Source organism: Colletes gigas, unplaced genomic scaffold (assembly GCF_013123115.1).
Source record: "Colletes gigas isolate AHSC1104 unplaced genomic scaffold, ASM1312311v1 Colletes_gigas_Sc00002, whole genome shotgun sequence".
NCBI lineage: Eukaryota > Metazoa > Arthropoda > Insecta > Hymenoptera > Colletidae > Colletes > Colletes gigas.
Window position 1 is genome coordinate 1,755,988 of NW_025106631.1, and position 24,687 is coordinate 1,780,674.

The 24,687-nt window shown below is 37.0% G+C and overlaps 5 protein-coding genes across 11 annotated transcripts in view; 4 read left to right on the forward strand and 1 right to left on the reverse strand.

Annotated features, from left to right (window-relative positions):
- The first annotated feature begins 201 nt into the window (after positions 1 to 201).
- LOC122398282 (60S ribosomal protein L8) lies at positions 202 to 1,504 on the forward strand. The gene is made up of 4 exons (XM_043398000.1): positions 202 to 339; positions 539 to 680; positions 778 to 1,091; positions 1,272 to 1,504. Exons 1-4 carry the CDS (start codon positions 202 to 204, stop codon positions 1,449 to 1,451), a joined length of 774 nt encoding a protein of 257 aa, XP_043253935.1. The 3' UTR covers positions 1,452 to 1,504.
- Positions 1,505 to 1,847: 343 nt separating this feature from the next.
- LOC122404185 (ATP-dependent RNA helicase bel) lies at positions 1,848 to 9,810 on the forward strand. Of its 3 annotated transcripts, XM_043408117.1 has the most exons (9): positions 1,848 to 1,973; positions 2,086 to 2,194; positions 2,846 to 2,927; positions 3,237 to 3,793; positions 3,870 to 4,342; positions 4,437 to 4,741; positions 4,832 to 5,131; positions 5,218 to 5,505; positions 5,619 to 9,810. In XM_043408117.1, the coding sequence occupies exons 2-9, from the start codon at positions 2,150 to 2,152 to the stop codon at positions 5,723 to 5,725; spliced, it is 2,157 nt and encodes a 718-aa protein (XP_043264052.1). In that variant the 5' UTR covers positions 1,848 to 1,973; positions 2,086 to 2,149; the 3' UTR covers positions 5,726 to 9,810. The 3 variants fall into 3 exon arrangements, with proteins under 3 accessions (XP_043264052.1, XP_043264057.1, XP_043264064.1); XM_043408122.1 differs by having other exon boundaries at positions 1,873 to 2,194; positions 4,835 to 5,131; XM_043408129.1 differs by lacking the exons at positions 5,218 to 5,505; positions 5,619 to 9,810 and having other exon boundaries at positions 1,873 to 2,194; positions 4,832 to 5,136.
- Positions 9,811 to 11,043: 1,233 nt separating this feature from the next.
- LOC122404205 (dnaJ homolog subfamily C member 3) lies at positions 11,044 to 16,526 on the forward strand. Its single transcript, XM_043408139.1, has 8 exons — positions 11,044 to 11,604; positions 11,890 to 12,029; positions 12,231 to 12,318; positions 12,393 to 12,503; positions 12,768 to 12,967; positions 13,059 to 13,384; positions 13,462 to 13,805; positions 14,684 to 16,526. Exons 2-8 carry the CDS (start codon positions 11,946 to 11,948, stop codon positions 15,100 to 15,102), a joined length of 1,572 nt encoding a protein of 523 aa, XP_043264074.1. The 5' UTR covers positions 11,044 to 11,604; positions 11,890 to 11,945; the 3' UTR covers positions 15,103 to 16,526.
- Positions 16,527 to 16,704: 178 nt separating this feature from the next.
- On the reverse strand, positions 16,705 to 24,652 carry LOC122399500 (5'-nucleotidase domain-containing protein 3). Of its 3 annotated transcripts, XM_043400212.1 has the most exons (10): positions 23,500 to 24,651; positions 22,160 to 22,288; positions 21,263 to 21,438; positions 20,723 to 20,950; positions 19,784 to 19,786; positions 19,576 to 19,716; positions 19,349 to 19,506; positions 19,095 to 19,281; positions 18,894 to 19,034; positions 16,705 to 18,448 (listed from the first exon to the last, which is right to left on the reverse strand). In XM_043400212.1, the coding sequence occupies exons 1-10, from the start codon at positions 23,696 to 23,698 to the stop codon at positions 18,092 to 18,094; spliced, it is 1,719 nt and encodes a 572-aa protein (XP_043256147.1). In that variant the 5' UTR covers positions 23,699 to 24,651; the 3' UTR covers positions 16,705 to 18,091. The 3 variants fall into 3 exon arrangements, with proteins under 3 accessions (XP_043256147.1, XP_043256156.1, XP_043256165.1); XM_043400221.1 differs by lacking the exon at positions 19,784 to 19,786 and having other exon boundaries at positions 23,500 to 24,652; XM_043400230.1 differs by lacking the exon at positions 22,160 to 22,288 and having other exon boundaries at positions 23,500 to 24,647.
- LOC122399466 overlaps positions 23,510 to 24,687 on the forward strand; it is a 60,835-nt gene continuing 59,657 nt past the window's right edge. The window contains exon 1 of one of the 3 annotated variants that reach the window (XM_043400168.1): positions 23,510 to 23,634. The gene's annotated coding sequence lies outside the window, so the exon portion shown is untranslated. Of the gene's footprint in view, positions 23,715 to 24,687 lie in introns of all 3 variants that reach the window. The other 2 variants (XM_043400198.1, XM_043400175.1) reach the window with 2 other exon arrangements.

Here is a 24,687-nt window from a genome sequence, read left to right on the forward strand (position 1 = left end):
ATGATTAGATAAGTTTAATCCATTCTTTAAACGTTTTAATAAATATTTTAATTTATTAAGAGGAAATTGTATTACATTTTGATCATTTTATTTGAAGGTTATATTGTGCAACTAACATGGTGTCACGTTTTGTATTACTTTTAGTGTTATAATCATCAAATAATTAAACATTTTACGTGAACTTTGTGTAGGTATTAAACCATGGGTCGAGTTATTCGTGCTCAGCGTAAAGGCGCTGGGTCTGTCTTCAGATCACATACGAAAAGAAGGAAAGGAGCACCTAAACTTCGTTCCCTGGATTTCTCTGAGAGGCATGGATACATTAAGGGTGTTGTTAAGGTTTGTATAATCTTTTTTATTAAAACCTTTATCTGTAAATTTAGCGCAAAATATAACCGTGATGAATTCTAGTACACCTACTTCTGACAGCAACTGAAGAGTAAACACTAGAGGCTCTTTCTGAAATTCTTCATGCGTTTCATAAAATAATATTTGTTTCGTATAATTTGTTTAAATGGTTATTTATTTTGTTTTATAGGATGTTATTCATGACCCTGGTCGTGGAGCACCTCTAGCTGTTGTGCATTTCCGTGACCCCTACAAATTCAAAACACGTAAAGAATTATTTATTGCACCTGAAGGCATGTACACTGGACAGTTCCTTTACTGTGGGAAAAAAGGTAAATGAATTTTGCAAGCTTTAAAATTTATCGCGCGAAACATACGTTGAGCTTCTTGTAATAACAGAAACGTTCAAAAATCAACTGTATGTTACAGCAAATCTTCAAATCGGAAATGTAATGCCCGTCGGTCAAATGCCAGAAGGTACCATTGTTTGTAACTTGGAAGAAAAAACTGGCGATAGAGGCCGGTTAGCCAGAGCATCAGGAAATTATGCTACAGTTATTGCTCACAATCCTGACACAAAGAAAACTAGAGTAAAATTACCATCTGGTGCGAAAAAAGTAATTCCATCGAACAACAGGGCAATGGTTGGCATTGTTGCTGGCGGTGGACGTATCGATAAGCCGATTCTTAAAGCTGGTCGTGCTTATCACAAATATAAGGCAAAGAGGAATTGCTGGCCTAAGGTACAATATTCAATAATACATGGAATATTTAATGTTTTACCGAACAAAATGTTTCTCAATGATGTTTTGACATTTGAAACCTGAATAATTTGTTGAAAATTTTTTACTGAGCAAATTTAACAATTATCAGGTACTAGTATCATTGGTTTTCCGTGTTTGAAACGCTTTTGATATTTACAGGTACGTGGTGTTGCTATGAATCCAGTTGAACATCCTCATGGTGGTGGTAACCATCAACACATTGGTAAAGCATCGACAGTTAAACGTGGAACTAGCGCTGGTCGTAAGATTGGTCTTATTGCTGCACGTCGTACAGGAAGAATCAGAGGAGGAAAGACAGATACCAAGAAGGACGATTAGATTAAACATTGATTCACTTTCAGACTTAAACAATAAAAATGCTAAAAAAATTACTATTCTGTGCATGAAATTATTTGTATCCCACCTAAAAAATTACCAGACAATGAAGTTAGTTTTTAAAAATGTTATTTTGTATTAGGTAAAATCTGAATTTAGTAGCTGTATAATTCGCTTTGAAATTTGTGTATTATCGATATCTCGAATATGTACTCGTGAAGAGTAAATTAAGAGAGTAACAACCGAGTTCATGATTCCATTTCAATATCATGGTCAGATATAAATCTTTATTTTGAAATTTAATACACGGGAATAATAGGAACGATAAACGCCTAGAAAATTATCCAGCAGAGTGTGCTCCTTCAGTTTCACAATATCCGCCGGAAATAAGTTGTCAGCCATCTTGCTAGCAGTATTTCGGCGCTCGGCCATTTTTGTTGCGTCGACGTCAAGTGTGGCCAGAGGCCTTTCATAGTAGCCAGTCTTCGAATTTCCTTTGCATCGAAGTAGAGACAGGCAGAAACTGTAATTATAATTACTCGACTTAATCGACAAGTTTCGTTCGTAGATCAGCAGGGAACGGAAGGAGAGAGAATAGGAACGAACAATTGAAATTTTTTGCTTGGTGATTGCCTAGGCGAGAAACAGCTAGAGAGCTTCTGCGGCAGAGCCACGAAAAATACGCACCGAGGCGGAGTAATATGAGTAATGCAGCCAACCAGAATGGATCAGGTCTAGAGCAGCAGGTAATATATGGAAAAGATTTAGTGTCTTGTATTACTGACAACCGTTGTTTCGAACCACCATCTCTCTTTTCTTCCTTCTGTTTGACTATTTCATTGTTCTGCCATATCATTGAATTTCTGTCCCTGTACCTTACATCCGTACGCATAATTTCATAACCTATATTTTTCCAAACTATTCAATCCCGCGTTTTTTTCCAACATAAAAAATTTTCTAGACTCGAATCGTCGTCGATTCGTTTGTGACGTACAGCTTTGTAATGGCCGCAACCAATTCTGAGAACAGCATGCCTTGTGCCATGACGCACTCTCGCGTTGCTTTTTTACCATGTTCAAATTCTCATGATTAGATGCATTACACGTAATATCTATACCTTTTAGTTTTCTTTTTTTTATCGCCCGTTTAATCGTAACAACAAAATTTCAGAGTTTATTCTATATTCGAATTTTTTTTTTTTATTTAACTAGCATAATTTTGTATTTATAAACAGTACGTATAATTATAATATTTTAAAATCGTTCGATTGAATTTTTAACGTGGTATTTGTATATTATATCCTTAGCAGATCAATTAGTGGTCCAGATTGGCTAGCATGTTAATGATACTAATTACAAATAATGATGATTTTTAAAATTAGACGTCTTGCATTTCAGTTAGCTGGTCTGGACTTGTCGGGCTCCCGCCAACCAAGCAGGGACCGCTACGTACCACCACACCTACGAAATAAATCTGGAAGTAAGTATCAAAATGTGTAACATTTTTAATACTTGCTATTTCATAAGAATTGTTACGTATTCATTCTTGAAATTGAAGTGGAAAATTAAATTATAAAAATTTGGATTAAATTTTGTTTACATACACGTATAAGACAAAAGAATTGTTTCGATTAATCTGAATTTAAAGTTAAATATTTTTTAATATAGAGGTTCTTGCTACTGAAAAATTTTGTGAGTCAGTGGTACCTCGTGGCGATGCTATTTTTATTGTCCAGAAACGCAGAGGATGATGAAAAAGATATTAAAAAATTATACTCATTACTCGTAGGTAACGCGCCTTCTGGCAGAGATCAACATTCTTCTTCCAACTCAAGATCATTTCCCGAAAGAGAGAGAGGAGGTGATCGCGTGCATGAAAGGGAAAGGGAACGGGATCGTGATGGGGATAGAGGTGGTTCAGGATTCAGAGAGCCACGTAATTCCCGCGACGTCGATTTTGGAAACTTTGGAAATTTTGGTGGACGCAATAGACGTAGTGCCAATCAAGAAAATGGAAGAGACTATAGATACTCGAATTCCGAACGTGAGCGAGAACGCGATCGCCCGGTTAGCTCCAGTTGGAAAGACCCTAGAGCCACAGGCAGCTGGCAAGAGAACAGAAACGATCATAGAATGGGCGGCAGCAGTGGCGGCAACAGAGGATGGAACAACGATAGAGAGGGGGGTAGAAGAAACTCCGAGAATGATTGGACAATTCCTACTGGAAGAGACGAGCGACTGGAGGTGGAGCTGTTCGGTACTGGGAATACTGGTATTAACTTTAGTAAATATGAGGATATCCCGGTTGAGGCTACCGGAGACAACATACCAACACACATTTCATCTGTAAGTTCCGTAACATTATTATGAAAATAGTTATTTTAGTGGCGTGATGCGCATTTACACCTTGTTTATTTTCTAGTTCGACGAGGTTAAGCTGACAGAGATAATAAAGAACAGCATCACTTTGGCTGGTTATGATAAGCCTACACCAGTACAAAAATACGCGATACCAATTATTATTGGTCGTCGCGATGTTATGGCCTGTGCCCAAACTGGGTCTGGTAAAACAGCGGCCTTTTTAGTGCCAATATTAAATCAGATTTATGAAAGTGGGCCAATTCCACCACCACCACACGTCAATTCCTCTGGCAAGCGTAAACAATATCCGCTGGGTCTGGTACTAGCACCCACAAGAGAGCTCGCCACTCAGATATATGACGAAGCAAGGAAATTTGCGTATAGATCGCGTATGCGTCCTGCTGTTGTTTATGGTGGTTCGAATATTTCAGACCAAATGCGAGAATTAGATCGTGGCTGCCATCTTCTTGTAGCAACACCTGGTCGCCTTGTAGATATGCTGAGTCGCGGCAAAATTGGTTTACACAATTGCCGGTACGTGGATGATTTTATATTTATCACGGAATTGAGTTCTATAATTAACTCGAATTATTTCATTCTCAACGAAATGTTTAATGTAATGTTTCAGATATTTAGTATTGGATGAAGCAGATCGTATGTTGGATATGGGTTTCGAACCACAGATCAGACGCATAGTCCAAGAGGATAGAATGCCTCCAACCGGGGAAAGGCAGACACTTATGTTTTCAGCTACGTTCCCGAAAGAGATACAGATATTGGCAAGGGATTTCCTTAGTAACTATATCTTTTTAGCCGTGGGCCGTGTCGGTTCTACATCTGAAAATATTACTCAGAAAATCGTATGGGTGGAAGAACACGACAAGCGTTCTTATTTGCTTGATCTTCTTCAAGCTAGCGTTTTCTCAGACGCTTGTAAGTTAAAAAAATTTATAGTGTACTTATTTTTGTACACACTAGCAATAATAGCTGTATTATGAAAAATATATTATGCCGAAACTTTAGCAGCCGAGTCATTGACTTTGGTATTTGTGGAAACGAAGAAGGGCGCCGATATGTTAGAAGAATATTTGCATCAAATGGGATATCCGGTTACCAGCATTCATGGTGATCGTACTCAGCGCGAACGAGAAGATGCTTTACGCCGTTTCCGTGCTGGTAAAGCGCCAATACTTGTTGCAACTGCCGTTGCTGCTCGTGGACTTGATATTCCGCATGTTAAACATGTGATAAACTTCGATTTACCAGGCGATGTAGAAGAGTATGTCCACCGGATCGGTCGTACTGGTCGCATGGGCAATTTAGGTTAGTTTCGTTTTTTTTCTCCTTTTTTTTTTTTTCATTTTCATTCTAATTTACAAATGTGAAATTGTAATTTTATCCCCGAACAGGTCTTGCAACGTCATTTTTCAATCACAAAAATCATAATTTGGTGCGCGATTTGGTGTCTCTGCTTATCGAGGCTAACCAAGAACTTCCAACATGGTTGGACGAAATGTTCGGTGATTCAGTAAGATATTCTGGAAGTGGATCTCGACGTACTGGTGGTGGTGGTGGTGGTGGTGGTAGTACTAAAGGCCGATTTAGTAGCGGATTTGGTGCAAGAGATTATCGTCAGCAACCTAGTTCCGGACCTACACGTAACAGTGGTCCCTCCAACAGATCAGGCAGTTACGGAGGTTAGTTGGTAACTAACTAAATCATTCGTTTATTTTAAATTTAATTAAAATTCTTTAGCGCCGATAACAAAGTAAAAGCTTACATATTATATGGATCGCTTTTATTTCTATAGGAAATTACGGAAATTACGGAGGTAATTATAGTAATTCATCGTATAATAGTTCTGCTAACAACGGCAGCAATATTGGCCCCGATTGGTGGGAGACATGGCAGAAGTAAATCACCATCATCTCAATTTCCACTTTTACCATTATTACTACTGTACACGTAAATTCAAATATATGTAAGAAAGACACGTACGACATACACATCGGATACAACACGCACGTATCTGCGCGCGTATTACATATACACAACAAAGGACAGACAGTATCACGTATAAACACATCACGTTCGCTGACTGCCTGAGCACTACAATTTTTCAAACGAAAAAAGAAAATTGTGTTTATTCAATTCCACAAATACCTTTATTCGCGTGTGACGAAACGTTGGTAAATCTTGAGTGCGATTCCAGCATCGATATCTACGGAAACGAATCGGAATAACGTGGAAGATAATGATCTCGTTTTTTTCAAAGCACTCTAAGAATCATCAGGATTTTGTCTGGTACTATATACAGATACATACGAGATCCATCCAAAGTTTCGTTGCCGTGCGTGTTGAGGAACACAAGTAGTATAATCACTAATGAATCAAATCGTAAATGTCTAGATAGGACGTTACGATACAACACATAGTAGGTGGAGAAACTTAGTGAAATTTTTTAGAACTCCTGTCGAAAACTATGGGGCTCGTTGTGGCTTCATTATTTAAATTTTTGGAGGATGTGATGGGCGTATCTTCGAGAATTGTGGCGTCTAGATTCAAGTAATCCACATAGCTTTAAATGCACAAGTGCTTTATGACTATTGCCTGAATGGCCAGTAACTTGTGTAGTTTGGTTTAAACTAATGGCGCCATTTCTCCTTCTTTTTTGTTTTGTTTGTTTCTTTTTCATTTCTTTGATGTAATGCATATATGTAACTAGGCGCCTAGGATACGCCATATCGCCATCGCCATAGATTTTGTGACGATTCCTGTTTTAAATTTACTATAGTCCAGCGACGAATGGTACTTTGTTGTTTTGCCGTCCCCAGACACAGACGACGTTGCGCCGGCAATATTATATGGTGTAATCGACTAAATCGCGATTGAAAATTTTCAATAGTCGACAACATTGATACTACGAAAAGGACACACAGGCTGCGTCTTAGGCTACTTTTAGAAATCCCGTTTCGTATTTCCCGTCTCGTTTCCGTTTACAATAAGTATGTTTAAACGTCAGACGCTGTAAACTTATTGCTTGTCTTTAATTTAATTCGAGGAGTTTATTTTTTATTTAAAACATTGGTCACTGTGTCTAGAATAGGCTGAAACGTTTCAGCGAATCTATTGGGGTATATTTGTTGTACCTGAATTTTTAATGTATTCTAATTAGAATTTCTAAACGTAACGAAGACGTTGTCCTGTAAAAATGGTATGGTGCGTTATAAGAATCTTAAATCGCAGTACTGGATGCGAGTGCTCTAGAACGAAAGCTAACATTATAAGAAATTAAAAAAGAAAAACACGGGTTAAAAAAAGAAAGAAAAAAAAAATAATACGGTTGCAGTTACAGAGGGGGGTGAGGGGGGGTACTTCGAAAGGGAAAAAATAAACGAGTAAAAAAATACATACACTGTTAGTTGGCTCAACTTTACGAAAAAAAGAAGAAATGATGAAAAATATACAAAGAAGCAAAGCCCTTCGGGACAAGAAGGCAAAAAGGCGCACTCATATTTTATAACTGTATTTATCAGTACGCTATATATATATATATATATATATACATACATACATATATATACATACTAAGTAATATTCGTAAATACATAAACATTAAAATAATTGAGAAACGACTGTGATATCGAACGATCTTGTGACATTCAATTTCCATGCGAATTGATAAATGAACAATTTAAACGAAATACAAATGCTAAATGTATTCATTAAACGGTATTGAATGTCAGGAAAGCATAAAGCTCAGTTATTTGAGCCGAGAGTGGGAAATATTAAGTCGTTAAAGTAAATACATCAAGAACTTACGTGGCTGTTGTCCGATCGGGGAGGGCTGAACGCTAGCTCTTACAGTCCTGAAAACGCTGTTTTTGGGACATTGTTTCTACTTAAAAAAAAAGAGAAAAAAAAGAAGAAAATGTAACGCGCATTAAATGATAGACGATAACGGCGAAACGCGTCATTACTGGTTGATGATGTTGGTAGGGCTTTATAGAATGTCGATATCTTTTGTGCAAACGTCGGATTCTTACCTAATCTATGTGAGGAAAAGTACAAATTCGATTTGCGTGACAACTGACAGGATTTTTAGACATGTCATACTTATACCTGTTATATTAATAGATTTATAGTGCAATCGCGTGCGTGAATCGTATGCCGTGTGACCGTGGACCAAGGTGTGAATGCCTCCCTAACCGGGGGATAATTATTTCAACTAGAACTTTCAAATAGTGTTACGAGTAAATATTGTTGGCTTCCGACCATGGTGCGAGTGGTTTTCAAATTCTAATATGATTTTAATTGTCGAGTTCGTTTGTCAACTCGGAGGCCCTGCCAAGAACATTACAAGAAACCCACAATGAGAAAGTGATAATCGATCACTTTTCCGTTTATAGAGTACAACATTTACGGCAATAAATTATTCAGTTGGACGCTTAGTCTGCCAAGAAGATAGTAGATCTTGCCGTAATACTACTACTATATTAGTATCACTATTGCTATTACTCTTATTTACTACTATATTACTATTACTATTCATTTTTCTTTTCTCCTTTTGATGTCTACATCGATTTCGTAGATGACACTGTATGCGCGAGCTTTTGTATAACAGCTATGCTGTACTGCGTTATGTTATTTTACATCGCTGTAGAAGAAAGAAAGAGTATAGGTGACTTTTGGACACTATTATCCGGAATATTTTAATATATATATATTTTCTTCTTTGTTCGCAAAATTGATCATTCACGGATTCTCAAAAAAACTGACGATTGTGTGTTTGAAATTGAAGAGATTCTGGATTCTACTGTCCAATTGACCGCCAAGGCAACGAATACATATGACGCGTCGATGTAAGTTATTAGTCTTGTGCAGTTGGAAGTAAATATGTTCATTTACGAGTAACATGGTGGACAGAGATCATGCAAGTAACGACAGCTATACGCAAAAATATTTTTATACTTGTTTCTCTCCTAGTTGTAACGATATTTTTATACGTAACAGTGTTGATCGTCGAGCAGTCACGGTATCATTAATTCCATGTATTTTTTTCGTTTCCCGTATTACGAACGAATCGTTTTGGTAGTCGAAATATTACCGACCGAATTCAAACGATTCCGCTATCGTATATTTCATATAAAAAGAGAAGAAAAAAAAGTAATTGATAAAATATATTTGTGCGATAGTCAGATGTCCACCGTTTCGTAACCGGTACACGTATAAATTCAAGTACGGCATTATGATTTAGAACGTATTAGCATCTTTAGAGGAAATAGGAGAATGGTATATTAAACGAGACTATTTATTAACGTGTTAAGTATTTATTTTTTTTTTTTTTCCCTGTTACTTCGCTCAGAAGGACAGTCGTATACTTGTCTGTACGAGTACCTTTAAACGTTTATGTTTGGTCCTCTAAAGTATGTCGGACGAGCAGCCTTAGAAAACATTTACCGATCTACGCAGAGTGGAACGATAAAACAAAGATCAATTGTAGTGCGAGAGAGAAAAAAAAACGGGAGAGGGGCTACGAATAAAAATCGTATTACATATTGTGTAAAAATGAGAAAAAAAAAAGCAAAAAGAAAAAAAATAACAAAAAATGGCGTTTGACTGTGACTGCAATCATTACTACGAAAAAGAATGCGCAATTTACGAAAGCACACAATACACACAAGGTAGAGAACATATTGTAAGCCATATCCGGTACGCGTAACACGTGGAAACAGTGTCGGGAAAATTGGAGCGCGTGAAAGTGTCGCCGAATACAATTGTTGTCGTCGCGTGCTATAGGTAATAGTTTACTTTTTATCTTTGTTTCATACACATTACGCATTTTCAAAAATTTGAACGGACACTTACGTTCGAGGATTGCGTTCGTTCGTTTGCTCTTTCTGAAGGAAAGAAGAAACATTTGTGTGCGCTTATTGTGTGTGTCTACATCAAGCTGGTTTCCGTTCACGGTGAAAAGTTTAAAAAGGACAACTAATACTCAAGAAAAAAAAAAAGAAAATGGAAAAAAAAAATCTTAATGGGAGTGAAGCGTTGAGTAATCGTGTGCGTAAGATATTGCGAGTGAAAGGAAAAAGGTCGACACGAGAGAAAGAGAGCGAGAGAGAGAGAGAGAGAGAAAGAGAGAAAGAAAGAGCACACGCGTAGATTGAAACAAAATTCGTAGGCAACACAAGGTGGGATGGCAAAAGAAAAAAAAAAAATGTCTTCTAACTTTTACGAATGTTATTTAATCGAGGCGCGTCGCTTGTTGAATCAAGATGGCAAGCAAGACGCGCGTAAAAAAAAAAGAAATTTGTAAAGGAAGTAAAGCAATATATTGTCGCGCTTCCGACAGCGAGTCTCAATGGCTGTGTTACATTTTTCCACAGCCAATGATGCTCATCGTATCATTCGCATGTAACATTAATGATACTGCTATATGTCTGTTTCACTGAAATATGGTGAGCAAGCGGCAAAAAGAGAAAAAAAAAGAAGAAAAAAAAATGAAGGAAGAATAAAGAATCGGAACGGTGAACGTACCATTCTGTCGGTCTCTTATTAGTAATTGCACATTTACACGCTATATTAGGTGAACCGAGAAAAATACGGGAAGTAGGAAAAATCTGCTAACAACTGTACGTCGTACGGCTATTGAATGAATTAATAAAAATAAAGTGTCTGAAATTTAACGAGGAATGTCAACTTAACCTTACGAAGTGTATGATATATATGCATTAACATGTATACACTTTTGTCGTTCATTAGCAATAAGTGTCGGTCGCATTGCGGAAAGCATGTGCATCTTGTGCTTAGATAAAAACAACACGTGTGTTCCGTGAAGAATGATGTAGAGTGTCAATATTGTTACAAATACCTCATAAGAGACAATGGATCACGCATATTATTTAAATGTTTATTCATTTGGTGATTCATTCGTTTATTTATAGTATTATGCAAAATGACAGGAGAATTCTATAAAATGAACCATCTAATAAACGAGGGAAAAAGATTATGCGATGTAGAATCTTTTCACATGTACTTGCCTTCTTTATCCCGCACATCGAAATTCAGAAATGTTTTACTATACATTGAACAAGCTTTGATATCGAAATATTTTGTGTAGTCGAATCGAAATGTAGTTAATCGCAAACTTGACGAAGAGCTGGTTCCTCGCCAATTTCAATGATTTTTAAATATGTTATAAAGGCCGTCATTTAAAACACTTTTACCTTTGCATATAATTAAAGTTTTCGTACACGTATGCATTTGCGTCAGCGATAAAAACTACTTTGTTAACCTTCATCGATTAGGTTTGATCTTTAAGTTCATATTTACCGTTTACTTTGATGTGTTTCTATAAACAGCAAGACTCGTACGCAGGCAAAATTAAACGTAATAATAGCAACAGTTTTTTTCAAACATATAAATTACATATTTCAACTTTATTAAAATCAGCGAAGAATCAATTCATCGATATATTGACCGTAGTTATCATCTTTGCAAAAATTGCATAATCTTTTGCATGAAATATTTATTAATCCGTAGAGTTTCGTAAAATATACATTTCACTTATCGTGATTCCGCATTGACGACACCGGTAATAGATGAAAAATTATGCAATGTTTTTCTCCAACATAGAATAGTATTATTACTTTGTACCAAATACTTGACGTAATCAATGAAAGCGCACATATCGGTATTTATATACGTACAGATAATTTACAAATCTGTTTTCCAATAAGTACGAGCACGAGGCATCGTCAATACTTTTAACAGCAAACTTACAATTTCACAAAGTATGTATTTTCATTATTTTATACATATCAAAAGGCGTGAAATATGTTTAAAAGCAAATAAATTTTCAACAAACCTTCTTACGCGGGATCCTTTTTACAATTTCATATTCGTTTAATAACCTTTACGAGTAAAGCTTCGATTCTGTATAAAATATCATTATCGAATTTTCTTTTCGTTACTTTCTATTGAAAGAGTAAATACTAGGTGGTAAATGAAATTTCACACGGGTAATGAATCTCTTGGCTGATTTGTATTGATGTAACTCGTAACAATATGTTTTGCAGTATGTGACGTGTTTCATTCAACCTTTGAATAAAAGACTGCTAGTTTATCATGGCATATGACACGTATACAAAAAATTTACACAGTAAATATACATTCACCGTCGACTGGGCATCCAATGTTGAACAAATGTAAAATACAAGTAGGTATATTACGGTAAAGATATCCAAAAGTTTGTGTCAGATAGTAAGGTGCCAATGGTGGGAGGCCCATTTCTGTTGAATCAACTTGGACCAATCGTGTAAGACCACGATCGCAATGGCGCTGTGGCTGAACAGTTTTGTATTATCTGGTAGTTAAATAGAGGCTTGTAAAGCCAGCGAATCTGTTTTCTTATTTATAGAAATATCTGCATCACCGTGGCTCAATTTTCTATTCAGTCATGTACCATTGTGGTTTACTACTTGTGTTATTGGACCTTTCTTTAGACGGTAAATAATCTTAATCTGTTGTATCTTTATTATAACTATTTTACGGTGTAATACTTAATAAGCTCGTGTTACAGTGGTTGGGAGTGTTACTCAATTAGAAATTGACAGGCATTTAGAATTAGGTAGAGAATTTTTAGCAAAGGGTCAATTGCAAGATGCATTGTCACATTACCATGCAGCTGTCGGTAAGTTTCGTTCGTAATCATTTACTTTAATATGTTTCTTTCGTTAATTCGTTTCCGTGTCAGACTTATAAGAAATACGAACTGTTGTTGAATTTTGTTCCCATTTAGAACAATAGTTTAACGAAATGTTCATTGCTTTTTTATACATTAAAAATAGTATATACTGGGAAAAGTAACCATTCCTTTTTGAGATAACAAGAAACGAAGTTTTCCTGTATTTATTAGTTTCTTTGTTTAGAATTTTGATACGTATTATTGTTGCAGAGGGAGATCCAAATAATTATTTAACATACTATAAGAGAGGCACTGTGTACCTAGCATTAGGTAAAGCTAAATTTGCACTTCTTGATCTTGATAAAGTTTTGGAATTGAAGCCAGATTTTACATCCGCAAGATTGCAGCGAGGTAATGTGTTACTTAAACAAGCACAATTCGATAAAGCGAAAGCAGATTTTTGGGATGTGGTAGGTATACCTCTGTATTCCATGGAAATATAAATATTTATGATTATATAATTTTAATATATTAAAACTGTTCTGTGTCCATTTATTATAGTTGGCGGTGCAGCCACACAATGCGGATGCTTTAAATGCTGTATATAAAATGGAAGCTGCGCGAGAAGATCTCGAGGATGCAGACAGTTTAATGAAAAATGGTGATTACGCAGCCGTTGTGCATAAAATTTCTAAAGTTATCGAAGTATGTCCATGGGCTGTTGAACTTAGAGAGCGTAGAGCAGAATGTCACGAAGCTCTTGGAGATTACATCAGTGCCATTTCTGATGTGCGGTCTACAACTAAATTACAGTCCGATAACACGCAAGGTTTTTTGAAATTAGCTACGCTGCATTATCGGCTCGGACAAGTATCCGAATCATTGAAGTGAGTAATAATTGTCATTACACCTTTGCATGGTGTCTCATATTGTCGAATATAGTATTAATATTGTAAATGTTTAGGGAAATTCGAGAATGTCTGAAACTGGATCCAGAACACTCAAAGTGTTTTTCGTTTTATAAGAAAGTGAAAGAGGTAGCGAAGCTATTAACAAATGCAGAAACATCCGAAGAAGAAAGAAATTACGATAATTGTATAGCTTCTGCCCAATCTGTACTTAAGCTCGAACCAAACGTGGTTAATGTACGTTTTACCGCTCATCAACTTCTTTGTAAGTGCTATACTGGTAACTCGGAATCGAGCCAAGCAATTAATAATTGCCAAGAAGCGCTGAAAATGCGAAAAGAACCTGGCGTGTATTGCGACAGTGCAGAAGCCTATCTTGCTGCTGAGATGTTCGACGATGGTAAGTTACATTAATATGATAAATAAACTTTTTATTACTGTTATATTTAGGGATATTCTTCTGAATTGCACCTGCGGCCGTTTTCAAGATATTACGCACACAAATCTCCTTATCATGTGGTAGCTCTCGCGTCATTGTTGATCAGATTCTCGGTCTTTAATTCTACTAGGAAGCTAATCTATAAAGTATCCCACGAAAAACCAGTTCGCTCCTTTCATGCATACTTTTTATTTTGTTGATGGGAAAATGTTAGTTTGCAATATACTATCCTAATCCAGCCTACGTATGTGTAGGAATAAAATTCATAGAAATTCATAGCTTCTGCCCACAAAAATAATGGCAAGTCTGGTTTCGAATAAATCATGGATCGCGTCGTTTCAACTGTAATTCTATTATCTTGTTGTTAAGACTCTTGTTGCATCAGCCCACATACATCAGTATGTATGACTTCACAAAGTTTCGTGGCACGTTAGATGAATGAACAAACATTTACCTCAACACCTTCAACACCTTCACGAACAACTGCGTTTGTACCACCATAAGATTTTCATCCGATTTCATATCATACACAGTATTTAGTTTAGTCCACATTTCACGAACAGTTCCATAATTTAACAGAAGAAACGTGGCCAGTCTTCTCGCCAGTTAGTAAACAGTAACCGATCGTGGTCAAAAGACGATCGTCCTCCGCCTCACTCTCCGCGATTTTCTTTTATTACTTCGACGCCTAGTATCTCGAATTAGTGAAGCTAAAATTTTATATTTGGTATCTATTCACCCTTCCCTCCAACCTCTTCAAATTTCATGTCGATTCGGCCGCGGGTACCGATTTGGAAGAACGGCTCAATTTAGTAATATAATAATTTTCTTTCAAACAGCGATAAGAGATTTTAAGGAAGCTTTAGAAATTGACCCGAGTCTACAGAGAGCAAAACAAGGGCTTCATAAAGCTCAACAACGCCAAAAGCTTTCTGAGTCGCGAGATTATTACAAAATTTTGGGGGTATCGAGAACAGCATCGAAACGGGATATTATTAAAGCGTATAGAAAGGCTGCACAAAAATGGCACCCTGACAACTTTCAGGAGGGGGAGGAAAAGAAACGGGCGGAAAAAAGGTTTATCGATATTGCGGCTGCCAAAGAGGTATTGACTGACGATGAGAAAAGAGCGAAATTCGATCAAGGAGAAGATCCTTTAGATCCAGAATCAGGGAAACATCAACAAGGTTTCAATCCCTTCCAAGAATTCCATCACTTCCATGGTTCTCCCTTCCAATTTAAGTTCCATTTTAATTAGTCATCTTTTTAATCTCACGATACTAGCCCAAGTAAAAGTTTCTAAATTTATCATATTGTCATTTTATATGCGACATAACTTTTGCTACCTTAGCTGAAATTTAATTTCGCTAATCTACCTCGTCGGTAGTCAGACGTTTTGCATCTGCATCAAATCGGAAGACTGTATGCGGAAAATGTCAATCACTCAGTAAGTTAAATAGCTGACCAATAATTAGCCAAAATGCATAAAATACCGTAACTACAGTAAAGACTAAGTTTGCCAGAATCGTTGCTAATTGTAATGGTCCTGCTGTTATTCCTGAGTCAGTAATTTGTTAACATAGCTATTGAAAGTTAATATGTAAATAACTTGTACGCATAATTTAGTACTACTGTTATAGTAAATTATAATAATTCCATGTAATTGGCTTTACCGAGCAACCATTACGAATCGATGTAGTTAATACAGATTAAACATGGAATTAGTTCTCAGTGGCATGAACATGTTTTACGCGTAAATATCGTACCATCGATATGGGGAACATAGGTTCATTTATCTTTGTTTCGTAAAAGGAGATAAAAAAATTTTGCATTTCAATTGACTGAAAAGTATCGATAAGCACTAATCGACCAGCATGTTTTTGATGGTCGTTGGTAAATGAATTCATCAAGGATTTAAAGAGTATACACATCGATCGAACAAAAATATGTTTTCCGTGATCACAAATCGACTTACATGATTACATCACTTTCATAATGAATGACTTAGATGAAACATAAGTCGAAACATAATGATAAAGCCATAGAACGTACGGTGGCGACACTACCGTGTAAGTGTTATGTCAGGCTGTGGATCATTTTTTTGAGTTTAGCTTTGAAACTGTGCGGTGATTGTGTCAAATAAATACTATGAAAGTCATTTTCGGTAATACAGTCATCGAAGGGCACTTGTTTAAGTGTGGATAGCGTAGTATACTGTGCAGTGGCTGTATTTGATATTCATAAAAATTGCGTAGGACAGTGTTTGTGCGCGTGTTGTGCTTGCATGAATGCGAGAGAATTTTATGTAAATATTGTATCTCTGATATTTGTTTAAATATATTTGAATAATTCATACAAACACACTCGTATCATTTGTATAGAAAATCTGCGGGCATTTTTTATATGAAATACACGAAACGTGTTGTACATAATGCTCTTCAACACTCGTCATACTTTAGGAATTTCTTAACGTACATCGCTGTAGAGATATTTAAGCTTTCTTCCAAATAGCAATTCTGTTCCAGTATTTGTTAATTTAAATTTATTTCTGTAATCATTTAGAGTGATGAAATTATAACGAAGGATGTTACGAATTGATTACAGACATTGTATTAATTATAATTAATTAATGCCATGGACATTTATAATTTATTTGTGCTAGGAGACAGAAATATAAAATTATTTGATACACAAATATACTATTCTAAGGCTCGATATTCATTTTCGGAATTAATTTATTTCATATTTCATTGTGCTATAGTTTACGATTTTATTTCCAGTTGTAGGTATTTTAAAGAAATAAATTTTTGTATTTTTCTTATTTTTCGTACGTTTTCAGTACTTGGTAACCCTATTGATATTTGCTAACTTTCATTTATCCCAGGAAAATGCTTTGAAGAAATATTGAGATCGTTGATATAAAATAAATCGGATAAATCGTTAGGTAACGTAGCTTAATTCAAATATTTATTTGGGGAGTTTTTGATAAAGGAAAAATAATTTGAGGTTAGCGTAAGTAGGAATATATTCCGTACATCGTAATAATGTTGTATAGATTTATTTTTTATCGGTTATTACGATTACTTATGTACATTTCGAACACATTAACGTAAGCATTGTATTTGTATTCGCAAAAGACTGCAAAAGAATGTAAAACAAATTGCGCTGTTGCGATAAGAAAAAAAAAGATTACATAGAATTTTTGACGCGCATGTTGGATTCGTATTAACTTCATTCAATGTACATACATACTTTGTTTTGTGTCGTAACGCGCATCCTAAAATCAAAAAGTATGCTCGATAGAAATATAATCACAGTTATTAGGAACAACCCTATTAACTTAAACTTTTGTATCCTATTTAGTCTAAATTGTACTATAAGGATATCATAGAATAAGTTTTATACATTCACTATGCGATATCTAATCTATGGTATATACATACACGCTTCGATAATAGATTTCCGTCATTTTTAACACTTACATTGACAAATTTTGTACCCGATTAACAATACATATATCTCTTCATCACGAGTAATAAAATATGTAAAATACCAACTGCTTCAAGCGTCCAATAAGAACTAAATTTCCATTATTTTATTAACTGCCTTATTAATTTCGGCACGAGGTCGCTATAAACGTTATCCCGATAGTTTATGGTATCGTCAAGACCTCTATACTAAAATTTATTATACTTTTTGGCGAAATGTTTGTATATACAATAATAGATACCATGTTTGGCAAAATTTGATCAAACTATCGACGATTAAAAATAACCATTAACGTAATCAACCATGACCGCAAACGGCTGATGATTAATCACATATATACTAAATACGATCGAAATGTTAAATCGCATCGCGTAATCGATTACTTGATTAATGTTCAACTATGATAGAATGAATTAAATTATGTCGACAAGATACGCACAATGGTACTTTTGAGTATATTATTTTCTCTAAACAATTATGCATCGCATAAAACACATTTGAACGATCTAATAAATCGGTGATCACTTGCTCGCTATATTCCGTTATCGATTTAAGCAGTCTGACATTCTCTTTTATTTACATAAAACGAAAATGCGTTTTAAATATCTAACTTTCAAAAATTGTATATAGTATATATATATATATTCTATTTTTTTATCCGGCATATTTTTGATTGGTAGCTCTATAAGCTTTCTGGCAGGTCCTCAAAAAAAATCGGTAATACATCTAATTTCAGGTCTAAACATAGAATCTGTACATTACACAAAATAACTTGTATACTCGTGCGGCATTACACCTCTTCTTGGATAGAACGTGTGACTCGTTGAATATTCCAATAGGTTTGTGATCGTGCTCATGTAAATATCGGCGAACCTAAACAGTCTCCTTGAGAAATACGTGGGGTTATGATATGTTCTGAACACGGAGCCGAATTGCTGATTAAATACACGTTTTATCTCGTTCCTTAACTGGTCTCTTTCACTGATCCACTCATTCAGTACTCCTTGCACGTCTGGCCCTTCGTAATCTTGGTGCTCCTCTATCAATCCCGTTAGCATTTGCAACCAGTTAGCGTTCTCTTTGAATTTTGGGTTGTTCAGTGTCGCTATTTCGTGCTGTATCGAACAAATAATTTATGCATTGATATCGTAAAGATATCCTCTGTATGTATAGTATACATGCCCCTTATTGGTTATTTAATGCAGTTATTTTTAGTCAGGGATGTAGCCCTGAATGGCCAATTGAATTTAATCGAACTCAGCGCGGAGCATGACAACTTTTTAAAGGTCAAAGGTGTCGAGGTATAGAAGGTGCTTTGTTTCTGAAATTCCTCTCCTTATTGAATGAATCAAATAAAGTCTGTACTTTTTCTATAATTAGCAGTTTCTACTATTTGACTACTTGAGTATCGAATTAATTTTTTCGTCTGTTGTAAAACATTTTAGAATGAATATATATGTAGTTTACTGATAATAAATCAGACAAAATTAGAAATCGAAGTTGAATATCGAAAAATGTACTGTTTGAAGCGTTCTTATTTGAACTGCGATGTATACTTACCGTTAATTCTTTAATGATTGCTCCAGTTCGCCAACCATGTTCCAAAGTAACATCTGCTAAATCACTGTAGGGATGATCGCCGAAATATAATACTTGATGCCCTTGCCAACCGGTCATGTCTTGCAATTGTTTAACCGTGCCCTGCGTTTGCAATGATTATTATTCATAAAAGATAAGAATACGTAGAATATAAAATCTTACTTCGAGGTATATAGCGCCTTTCTCGAGTTTCGTCACTCGATCCCACAATTGAGTTTTGTTGACTTCGTCGTAGATTCTCAGGGGCCTCGATTCTTCGGTGAAAAATTTCGGTTTCCTCGCTTGCACTATTACCACGTCGAAGTAATCCTTCCAATTATTACCGACTAAAAATTTCATTCCGATGTCGCTGTAAAATAATAATAAATTTCATCGATCGAATAATGTTATGTTTTCGCGACGTTTTCGACACGTACACAAAGTGGAAAGGGCTGTTGGTCACCAAAAACATTTTCTTGTCTGCGTTCTTAAGCCGGTCGAAGAATTGCTTTAGATCCTTATTCTGCTCCAGATACTCCGATACGTTTTGCACCACCATTCCGTGCATTATAGGGTGGCAACTTTGTACCGAGTTCTACAGGGAAAACAGACGTATTTATTTCGATTTTAATAAATAATTGAATTTTTGATAACAAGCTTTTACCTTTACATCTCTAAAGAGTATTTCGGGGTGATAGTCGATATGGTTTCGAAGAAAGTATTCCGTGACGTTGCACAGAAGGCTCATTTCCGGTACCGAAAATAAATCGGCCAGCTGAACCATTTTCGTTCGGTGTAGCGCCTCCTGAAACGAAATTTTATATTATCCACAGACCCTAAAGCGTTCGAGTATACTAAACGAAGGTACTCACTTTCTATATTTTAGGTTGAAAAAATCCATCACGAAAAACATACGTGTCGACGCATGCAAACAAACAGAAGACGTTTAATTTGTTGCCAGTTTTTCCAGTTTCTGTTTGGAAATGCAAAACTAAGGATATGTATGTGTACCAGGACCGGAACTATTTGAACAACGTTCGAACATTTGAGTATTCGAACGTAAATAAAATATCCTCGGATCAGTGGAGAATAATATTTGCTGATTTATCCGAGATGCTGCAACGTTCCTTACGTTCGAATACAGAAAGATTCGACAAATAGTTTCGGCCTTAGCGTGTACATGCAAAGTAACCTTGAAAAAAAGACCAAAACAATCATGCAGTCGGTTACATCACAAACGTTCCTATTAATTTGCATTTCTGCGTTACCTCTTTGAAAACTTTTCAAAGAGGCAAAAACAGAGAACGCATCATCGACCGTTCTACACAGCGAACCTATTCGCTTTTCAATTTTCTTTTAACGCCGTTGCACAGACGAGCAAACTTTTCCACGCATGGTTGCACATCATATTCTCGCTAAATACGGTATACGATATACTGCTCTCGGTTAATTACTATTAAACTGCCCGGAAACTAACCGCAGATTTCGTGTTTTCGTATTTACGAAGTAGAGACGTAACATAATAAGAGATAAGAATTATCTCGAATTAATATTGTGTCTATACTCGGGCCAAAGAGACGAGTCAATGGACGTATGTGAATATTCGTTCGTGTGGTCTCGTTGACCCGAGTATAGTTTTCGTAAAGGGGTTCTACACCGACACAAATGTATCTTCAACGATTTCAAATATTTTTTAAATCGTGTACATGTGTATTTTTAATTCAAAAAAAAATGCCACAGTGAAAGACGATCTTACCGAAAGTGCGGACTTAATAGCATCGGTTTAATAGGATTTCCTGCGGAGTGCTTACGTGAGAGTGTTTATGAGGCGCCTCCACGTAGGCGATCGGTATTATTCTGTTTTTATAGAGCCTGAGGACCTCGTCGTCGGCTACCGGATGCAAACCGCGGTAAACGGTGCCAAATTGAATTTGCAAGAAGCTGTCGAGTTTCAGCAGCAGACCCTTTTCGATGTCGTAATGGAGGCCACGAACGGCGAAATCCTCCTTGTACTTGAGGCTGGCGATTCCCTCGGGGTACTGTACAGCCGATTAAACGGGTTTCGCGTCAAGTTTCAATTGAAATTCTCGTCCCGGGCGTAATTGTCGCTTGATTTTCGAGAAAACGCCGACCGACGGGGGGCCCGTACCCGCGCGCAGAAACGAGTTAGGGGGAAGTTTCGTTCGTTCGTTCGAATTAGTCTCGTCGGCGCGAAACTTTCCATCAGACGTTCGTCGACGACAGAGGCGTAAGGATTCTCTGTTTCGCAAGGGTACTTTGCGTAACAAGTGTCACCGATTTCGTTCAAATTTTCTACACGGTCGACGCATATAACGAACAGTAGGCGGTACCTTGTACTTCTGGATGAGCATATCGCGTCCGAGATTGTAAAGCAGATGGTCCATGGACTGCTTGTAGCAGGCCAGCGTGTAATCGTAATCGAATCCGTAGACCTGGACTTCCTTCAAGTCGAGCTCGTTGCAGGCGAACACCCCTTTCGTGTCCACGTCTTGTGGAAGCTTCTTGGCTGAAACAAACCACGTAGTTCAGACTCAAGTACACATATGATTATTAAATAATGGGAGACTTTTATTTGTCTGTTAGATTTCTGATGGAATTTTTGTTTATCGATGAAATTATTTATCGAAAGACGAAACTTCGGATGGACCCGGGAAAAAGTAACGAGAAATACTTTTACGTAATAATTTATTGAAAAAAAATGTTACACAAATGGTAGATCGTTGATGTTTCTTCAGCTCGAACAAGTGGTGGGCAGCTGTACAACTAGAAACCTATACATAGCTTATATTAATTGTTTTGAAAATGTTTCGATATTCGAATAAACCGTGATGGTTATTCCCTGATGTTCGGATGCGATAAAGGAATGTAAACAAGCAGAGCTATCGAATAACAATGAGAATCATAGCACGGTTTCGGATTAACAAATATTTGGCATTGACAGTGTCGATTGCACGGTGCAAATAGCGTATCATAGTGAATCGCAGATAACGATTCAAGCGACAAAATATTTTTGTCAATCTGTTTTCGTTGAGTCCTCATATCACATCTTTCTTTAAACACGGAAATGGTAGATATTCAATTCATTTACATTGCGAGATAAAATGGCATTCGAAGAAATGTCTTTTATTTAAATAAAGATCGATACAAAATATTGACAGATCCAAATCTTTTACTTTAAAAGTACAATATAAATATTAAATATTAACTGTCCAAAGTATCTTCTGTACCTTTTGGTATATCTTCAATTTTATCTCCCGCGTCTATAAAATCACAGGGTGGACAATTTGACCATTCCTGTTCACCGCAAAGTCCGCAAGCTATAGTGCAGTAAAGACTTCTTTGTTTGCATCCACAGGCTACCCAACACCAAAAAAAAAAAGAAAAAAAAAATTATCATTTCTTAATTGCAAAACAACATGCTCGATAGTCCCCTTCATGACAGACCTATGTTATTTTCAAAACTTAAAACTGTAAGTCTATGGGGAAATATTCGATTTTTAGAGTTTCACATTCTCGTTTAAATAGCATAAATTTTTTAACAGACCCAATACCAATAATAATCAGCGTTGTACGCTTCGAAAGCTTGCCATTATGATTATTTGCACGGTCGTTAATGTTTCTACTTTTCTTATCATTTTATGCATCAGGCGCGGCATAATTTAAAAACAGCCCGGCGTTGCTCTCAGTTTAATGTTTCGCGTAACCTCAGATATCGCGTATCAAGATGGACGCGGGCTGCAGAATACGATCCATATGCACGTGACTACACACGCGGCTCCGTATCAGGACTCTGTAACCATACGAGTACAGGATAACGCGTAGCATTATTACTCCGGCTTCGATTCATGATAAATCCGCGTTCACGTTTTGTTCAAACAGATACCTGATACGAAATGCTTTTCACCGGTTCGGATTTTTCTGCCCATTCCGTCCTTCCCGACCCTCTAACGCGTTCTGTTACTAATTACAACTCTAGATATAAATTCGAATAGAAAATGTTTTATACGAGCTTTACTTGAATTATTAAACATCTTATCGAGGCACATACTTTGCTTGGGTAACAAAACTATCGAGATTTAGAACCTAGTTTCTTTTAGGTTATTCGAAATTTTGAGAATCCCGTTATTCATGGGATCACGAGACTCCAAGATTTCGTATTCCTTAACCTCAGTATTCTTCGACATAAATCATGACAATGACTTGTACTAACAGGCTTCTAATAGATACGTGTTGCGACGATGATTTTGGGTACTCGCCAAAATCGTGGGAATTCGAGTGGCGAGAAAATACTGCACGTTCGTGCGTGTAAAACGCGTTTTGCCTTTAAGATCGAGCGTAAATCGAACGCTTCCCGGAAGGGGGGGAATTCATTGACATATCAATTACAATTCCCGCGCGGGCACGCGATCTATTCGATATCAAGGTCCCGAGTCGGTCGGCATCGATTCGAAATATCGAAGCGACGGCGAGCGACGCGCATGCGCGACCGAGACGGTACGCGAACCAATTGGCGTGGGTAAGAGGGAGACCGCACGGTAAGATGGACGCAGCCAGTGTTAATACTCACACTTGTACTTTTCGAGCACCTTCTGGTAATTATTGAGCATGACTTCGCGGGTTATCTGGCCCCGGTGGATGGAACGGTCGCTCGCGGATCGCGTCGACACAACACGGCTGGCCGAAACGCGTACCAGCCACGATGGTAAGACATTTTCAACGACGAGAGGCGATGCTGCAGCGACAGCGACGGTCCTCGTGTGCAGCATCACGGACGATTGGCGGGTAAGCACCTACGATCACGGTGCTCGGCGATTGGCGCCTCGCGCGGCGGTATATTCGAATCGTTACACCAGCAGTCCTCTCCGCCGTTGATCGTTAATAATTCTTTAACTCGTATCGAGCGATCGTCGTTAATTCTCCGTTATAAAATTCTCTGTCGCGTGTTCGCGATTCAGGGTTATCTCTTTCCCATCGGCTGTTCAGATTTCTGTTATGAGTCGTTCGCGTTCGACCTCGGTTACCGTGTTGTTTTTCGGTAGTATTCCGCGAACGTAAACGAACGGTGACGACTTTCGAGCTCTCTGACAATAACACTGCGATCAGGTATCCGTTTATCGGTTTCCTTATCTTACTAGGAGCATCCCCTTGTTCTTTGCCACTAGCTATTTATAATCTGAGCGCGTTCTGTTCGCAATCGTCCAAGTTCGAGCGTTCGAGCAATATCACCTCGTCTTGGCGGAACGACAAATGCGCGGGCGCGTGTTTCGTACGTCGGACTATCACTGTTTGTCTTCGCATCGCCTCGTCGTGAGGGACTGAAGGGATCGCATACGATCGCGTTTCAATCATGCCGCTCGGTCATGCGGTGTCGTTGTCGAATAATAGATAGCGAACTGTTGTAAGTGGGGAAAGTAGTGATACCTGAACGACCAAAATAGACGCACAGTGTCCAAAGAAAGCAATCATTCGTAGTGTTGTGTTCGTCGTCAAATGTTAAGTTTACGTCCAGAATATTATGTTAATTATCATTAATAAATGTAAGGACAATCTAGCGGCGAATGTATCAAATAATTAATAAGAATAATAATAAGAAATGTACACGATCGTTACAATTTTTGACCATATTTATGTAGGTTAGAAAGATGTAACAACGCAGTTTACGTTTTTATAGATATTGGGACCATCGAAGAACATCTAATATTTAGTTTATGTATACTTGTTGGAAAGATTAAATCGATATTTTTATGAAATGTTA

Bases quoted from the DNA above. Each gene is read 5' to 3' on its own strand.
- LOC122398282 (XM_043398000.1), top strand. From the start codon at position 202: ATGGGTCGAGTTATTCGTGCTCAGCGTAAAGGCGCTGGGTCTGTCTTC. The intron at 681-777 runs GTAAATGAATTT...TGTATGTTACAG, and splicing joins CCTTTACTGTGGGAAAAAAG to CAAATCTTCAAATCGGAAAT. The intron at 1,092-1,271 runs GTACAATATTCA...TGATATTTACAG, and splicing joins AGAGGAATTGCTGGCCTAAG to GTACGTGGTGTTGCTATGAA.
- LOC122404185 (XM_043408117.1), top strand. From the start codon at position 2,150: ATGAGTAATGCAGCCAACCAGAATGGATCAGGTCTAGAGCAGCAG. The intron at 4,343-4,436 runs GTACGTGGATGA...GTAATGTTTCAG, and splicing joins ATTGGTTTACACAATTGCCG to ATATTTAGTATTGGATGAAG. The intron at 5,132-5,217 runs GTTAGTTTCGTT...ATCCCCGAACAG, and splicing joins TGGTCGCATGGGCAATTTAG to GTCTTGCAACGTCATTTTTC.
- LOC122404205 (XM_043408139.1), top strand. From the start codon at position 11,946: ATGACACGTATACAAAAAATTTACACAGTAAATATACATTCACCGTCG. The intron at 12,319-12,392 runs GTAAATAATCTT...CTCGTGTTACAG, and splicing joins ATTGGACCTTTCTTTAGACG to TGGTTGGGAGTGTTACTCAA. The intron at 13,385-13,461 runs GTGAGTAATAAT...GTAAATGTTTAG, and splicing joins CAAGTATCCGAATCATTGAA to GGAAATTCGAGAATGTCTGA.
- LOC122399500 (XM_043400212.1), bottom strand. From the start codon at position 23,698: ATGCTGCACACGAGGACCGTCGCTGTCGCTGCAGCATCGCCTCTCGTC. The intron at 21,439-22,159 runs GTACAGAAGATA...GGTTTGTTTCAG, and splicing joins AATTGAAGATATACCAAAAG to CCAAGAAGCTTCCACAAGAC. The intron at 19,507-19,575 runs GTAAAAGCTTGT...TTTTCCCTGTAG, and splicing joins TACTCTTTAGAGATGTAAAG to AACTCGGTACAAAGTTGCCA.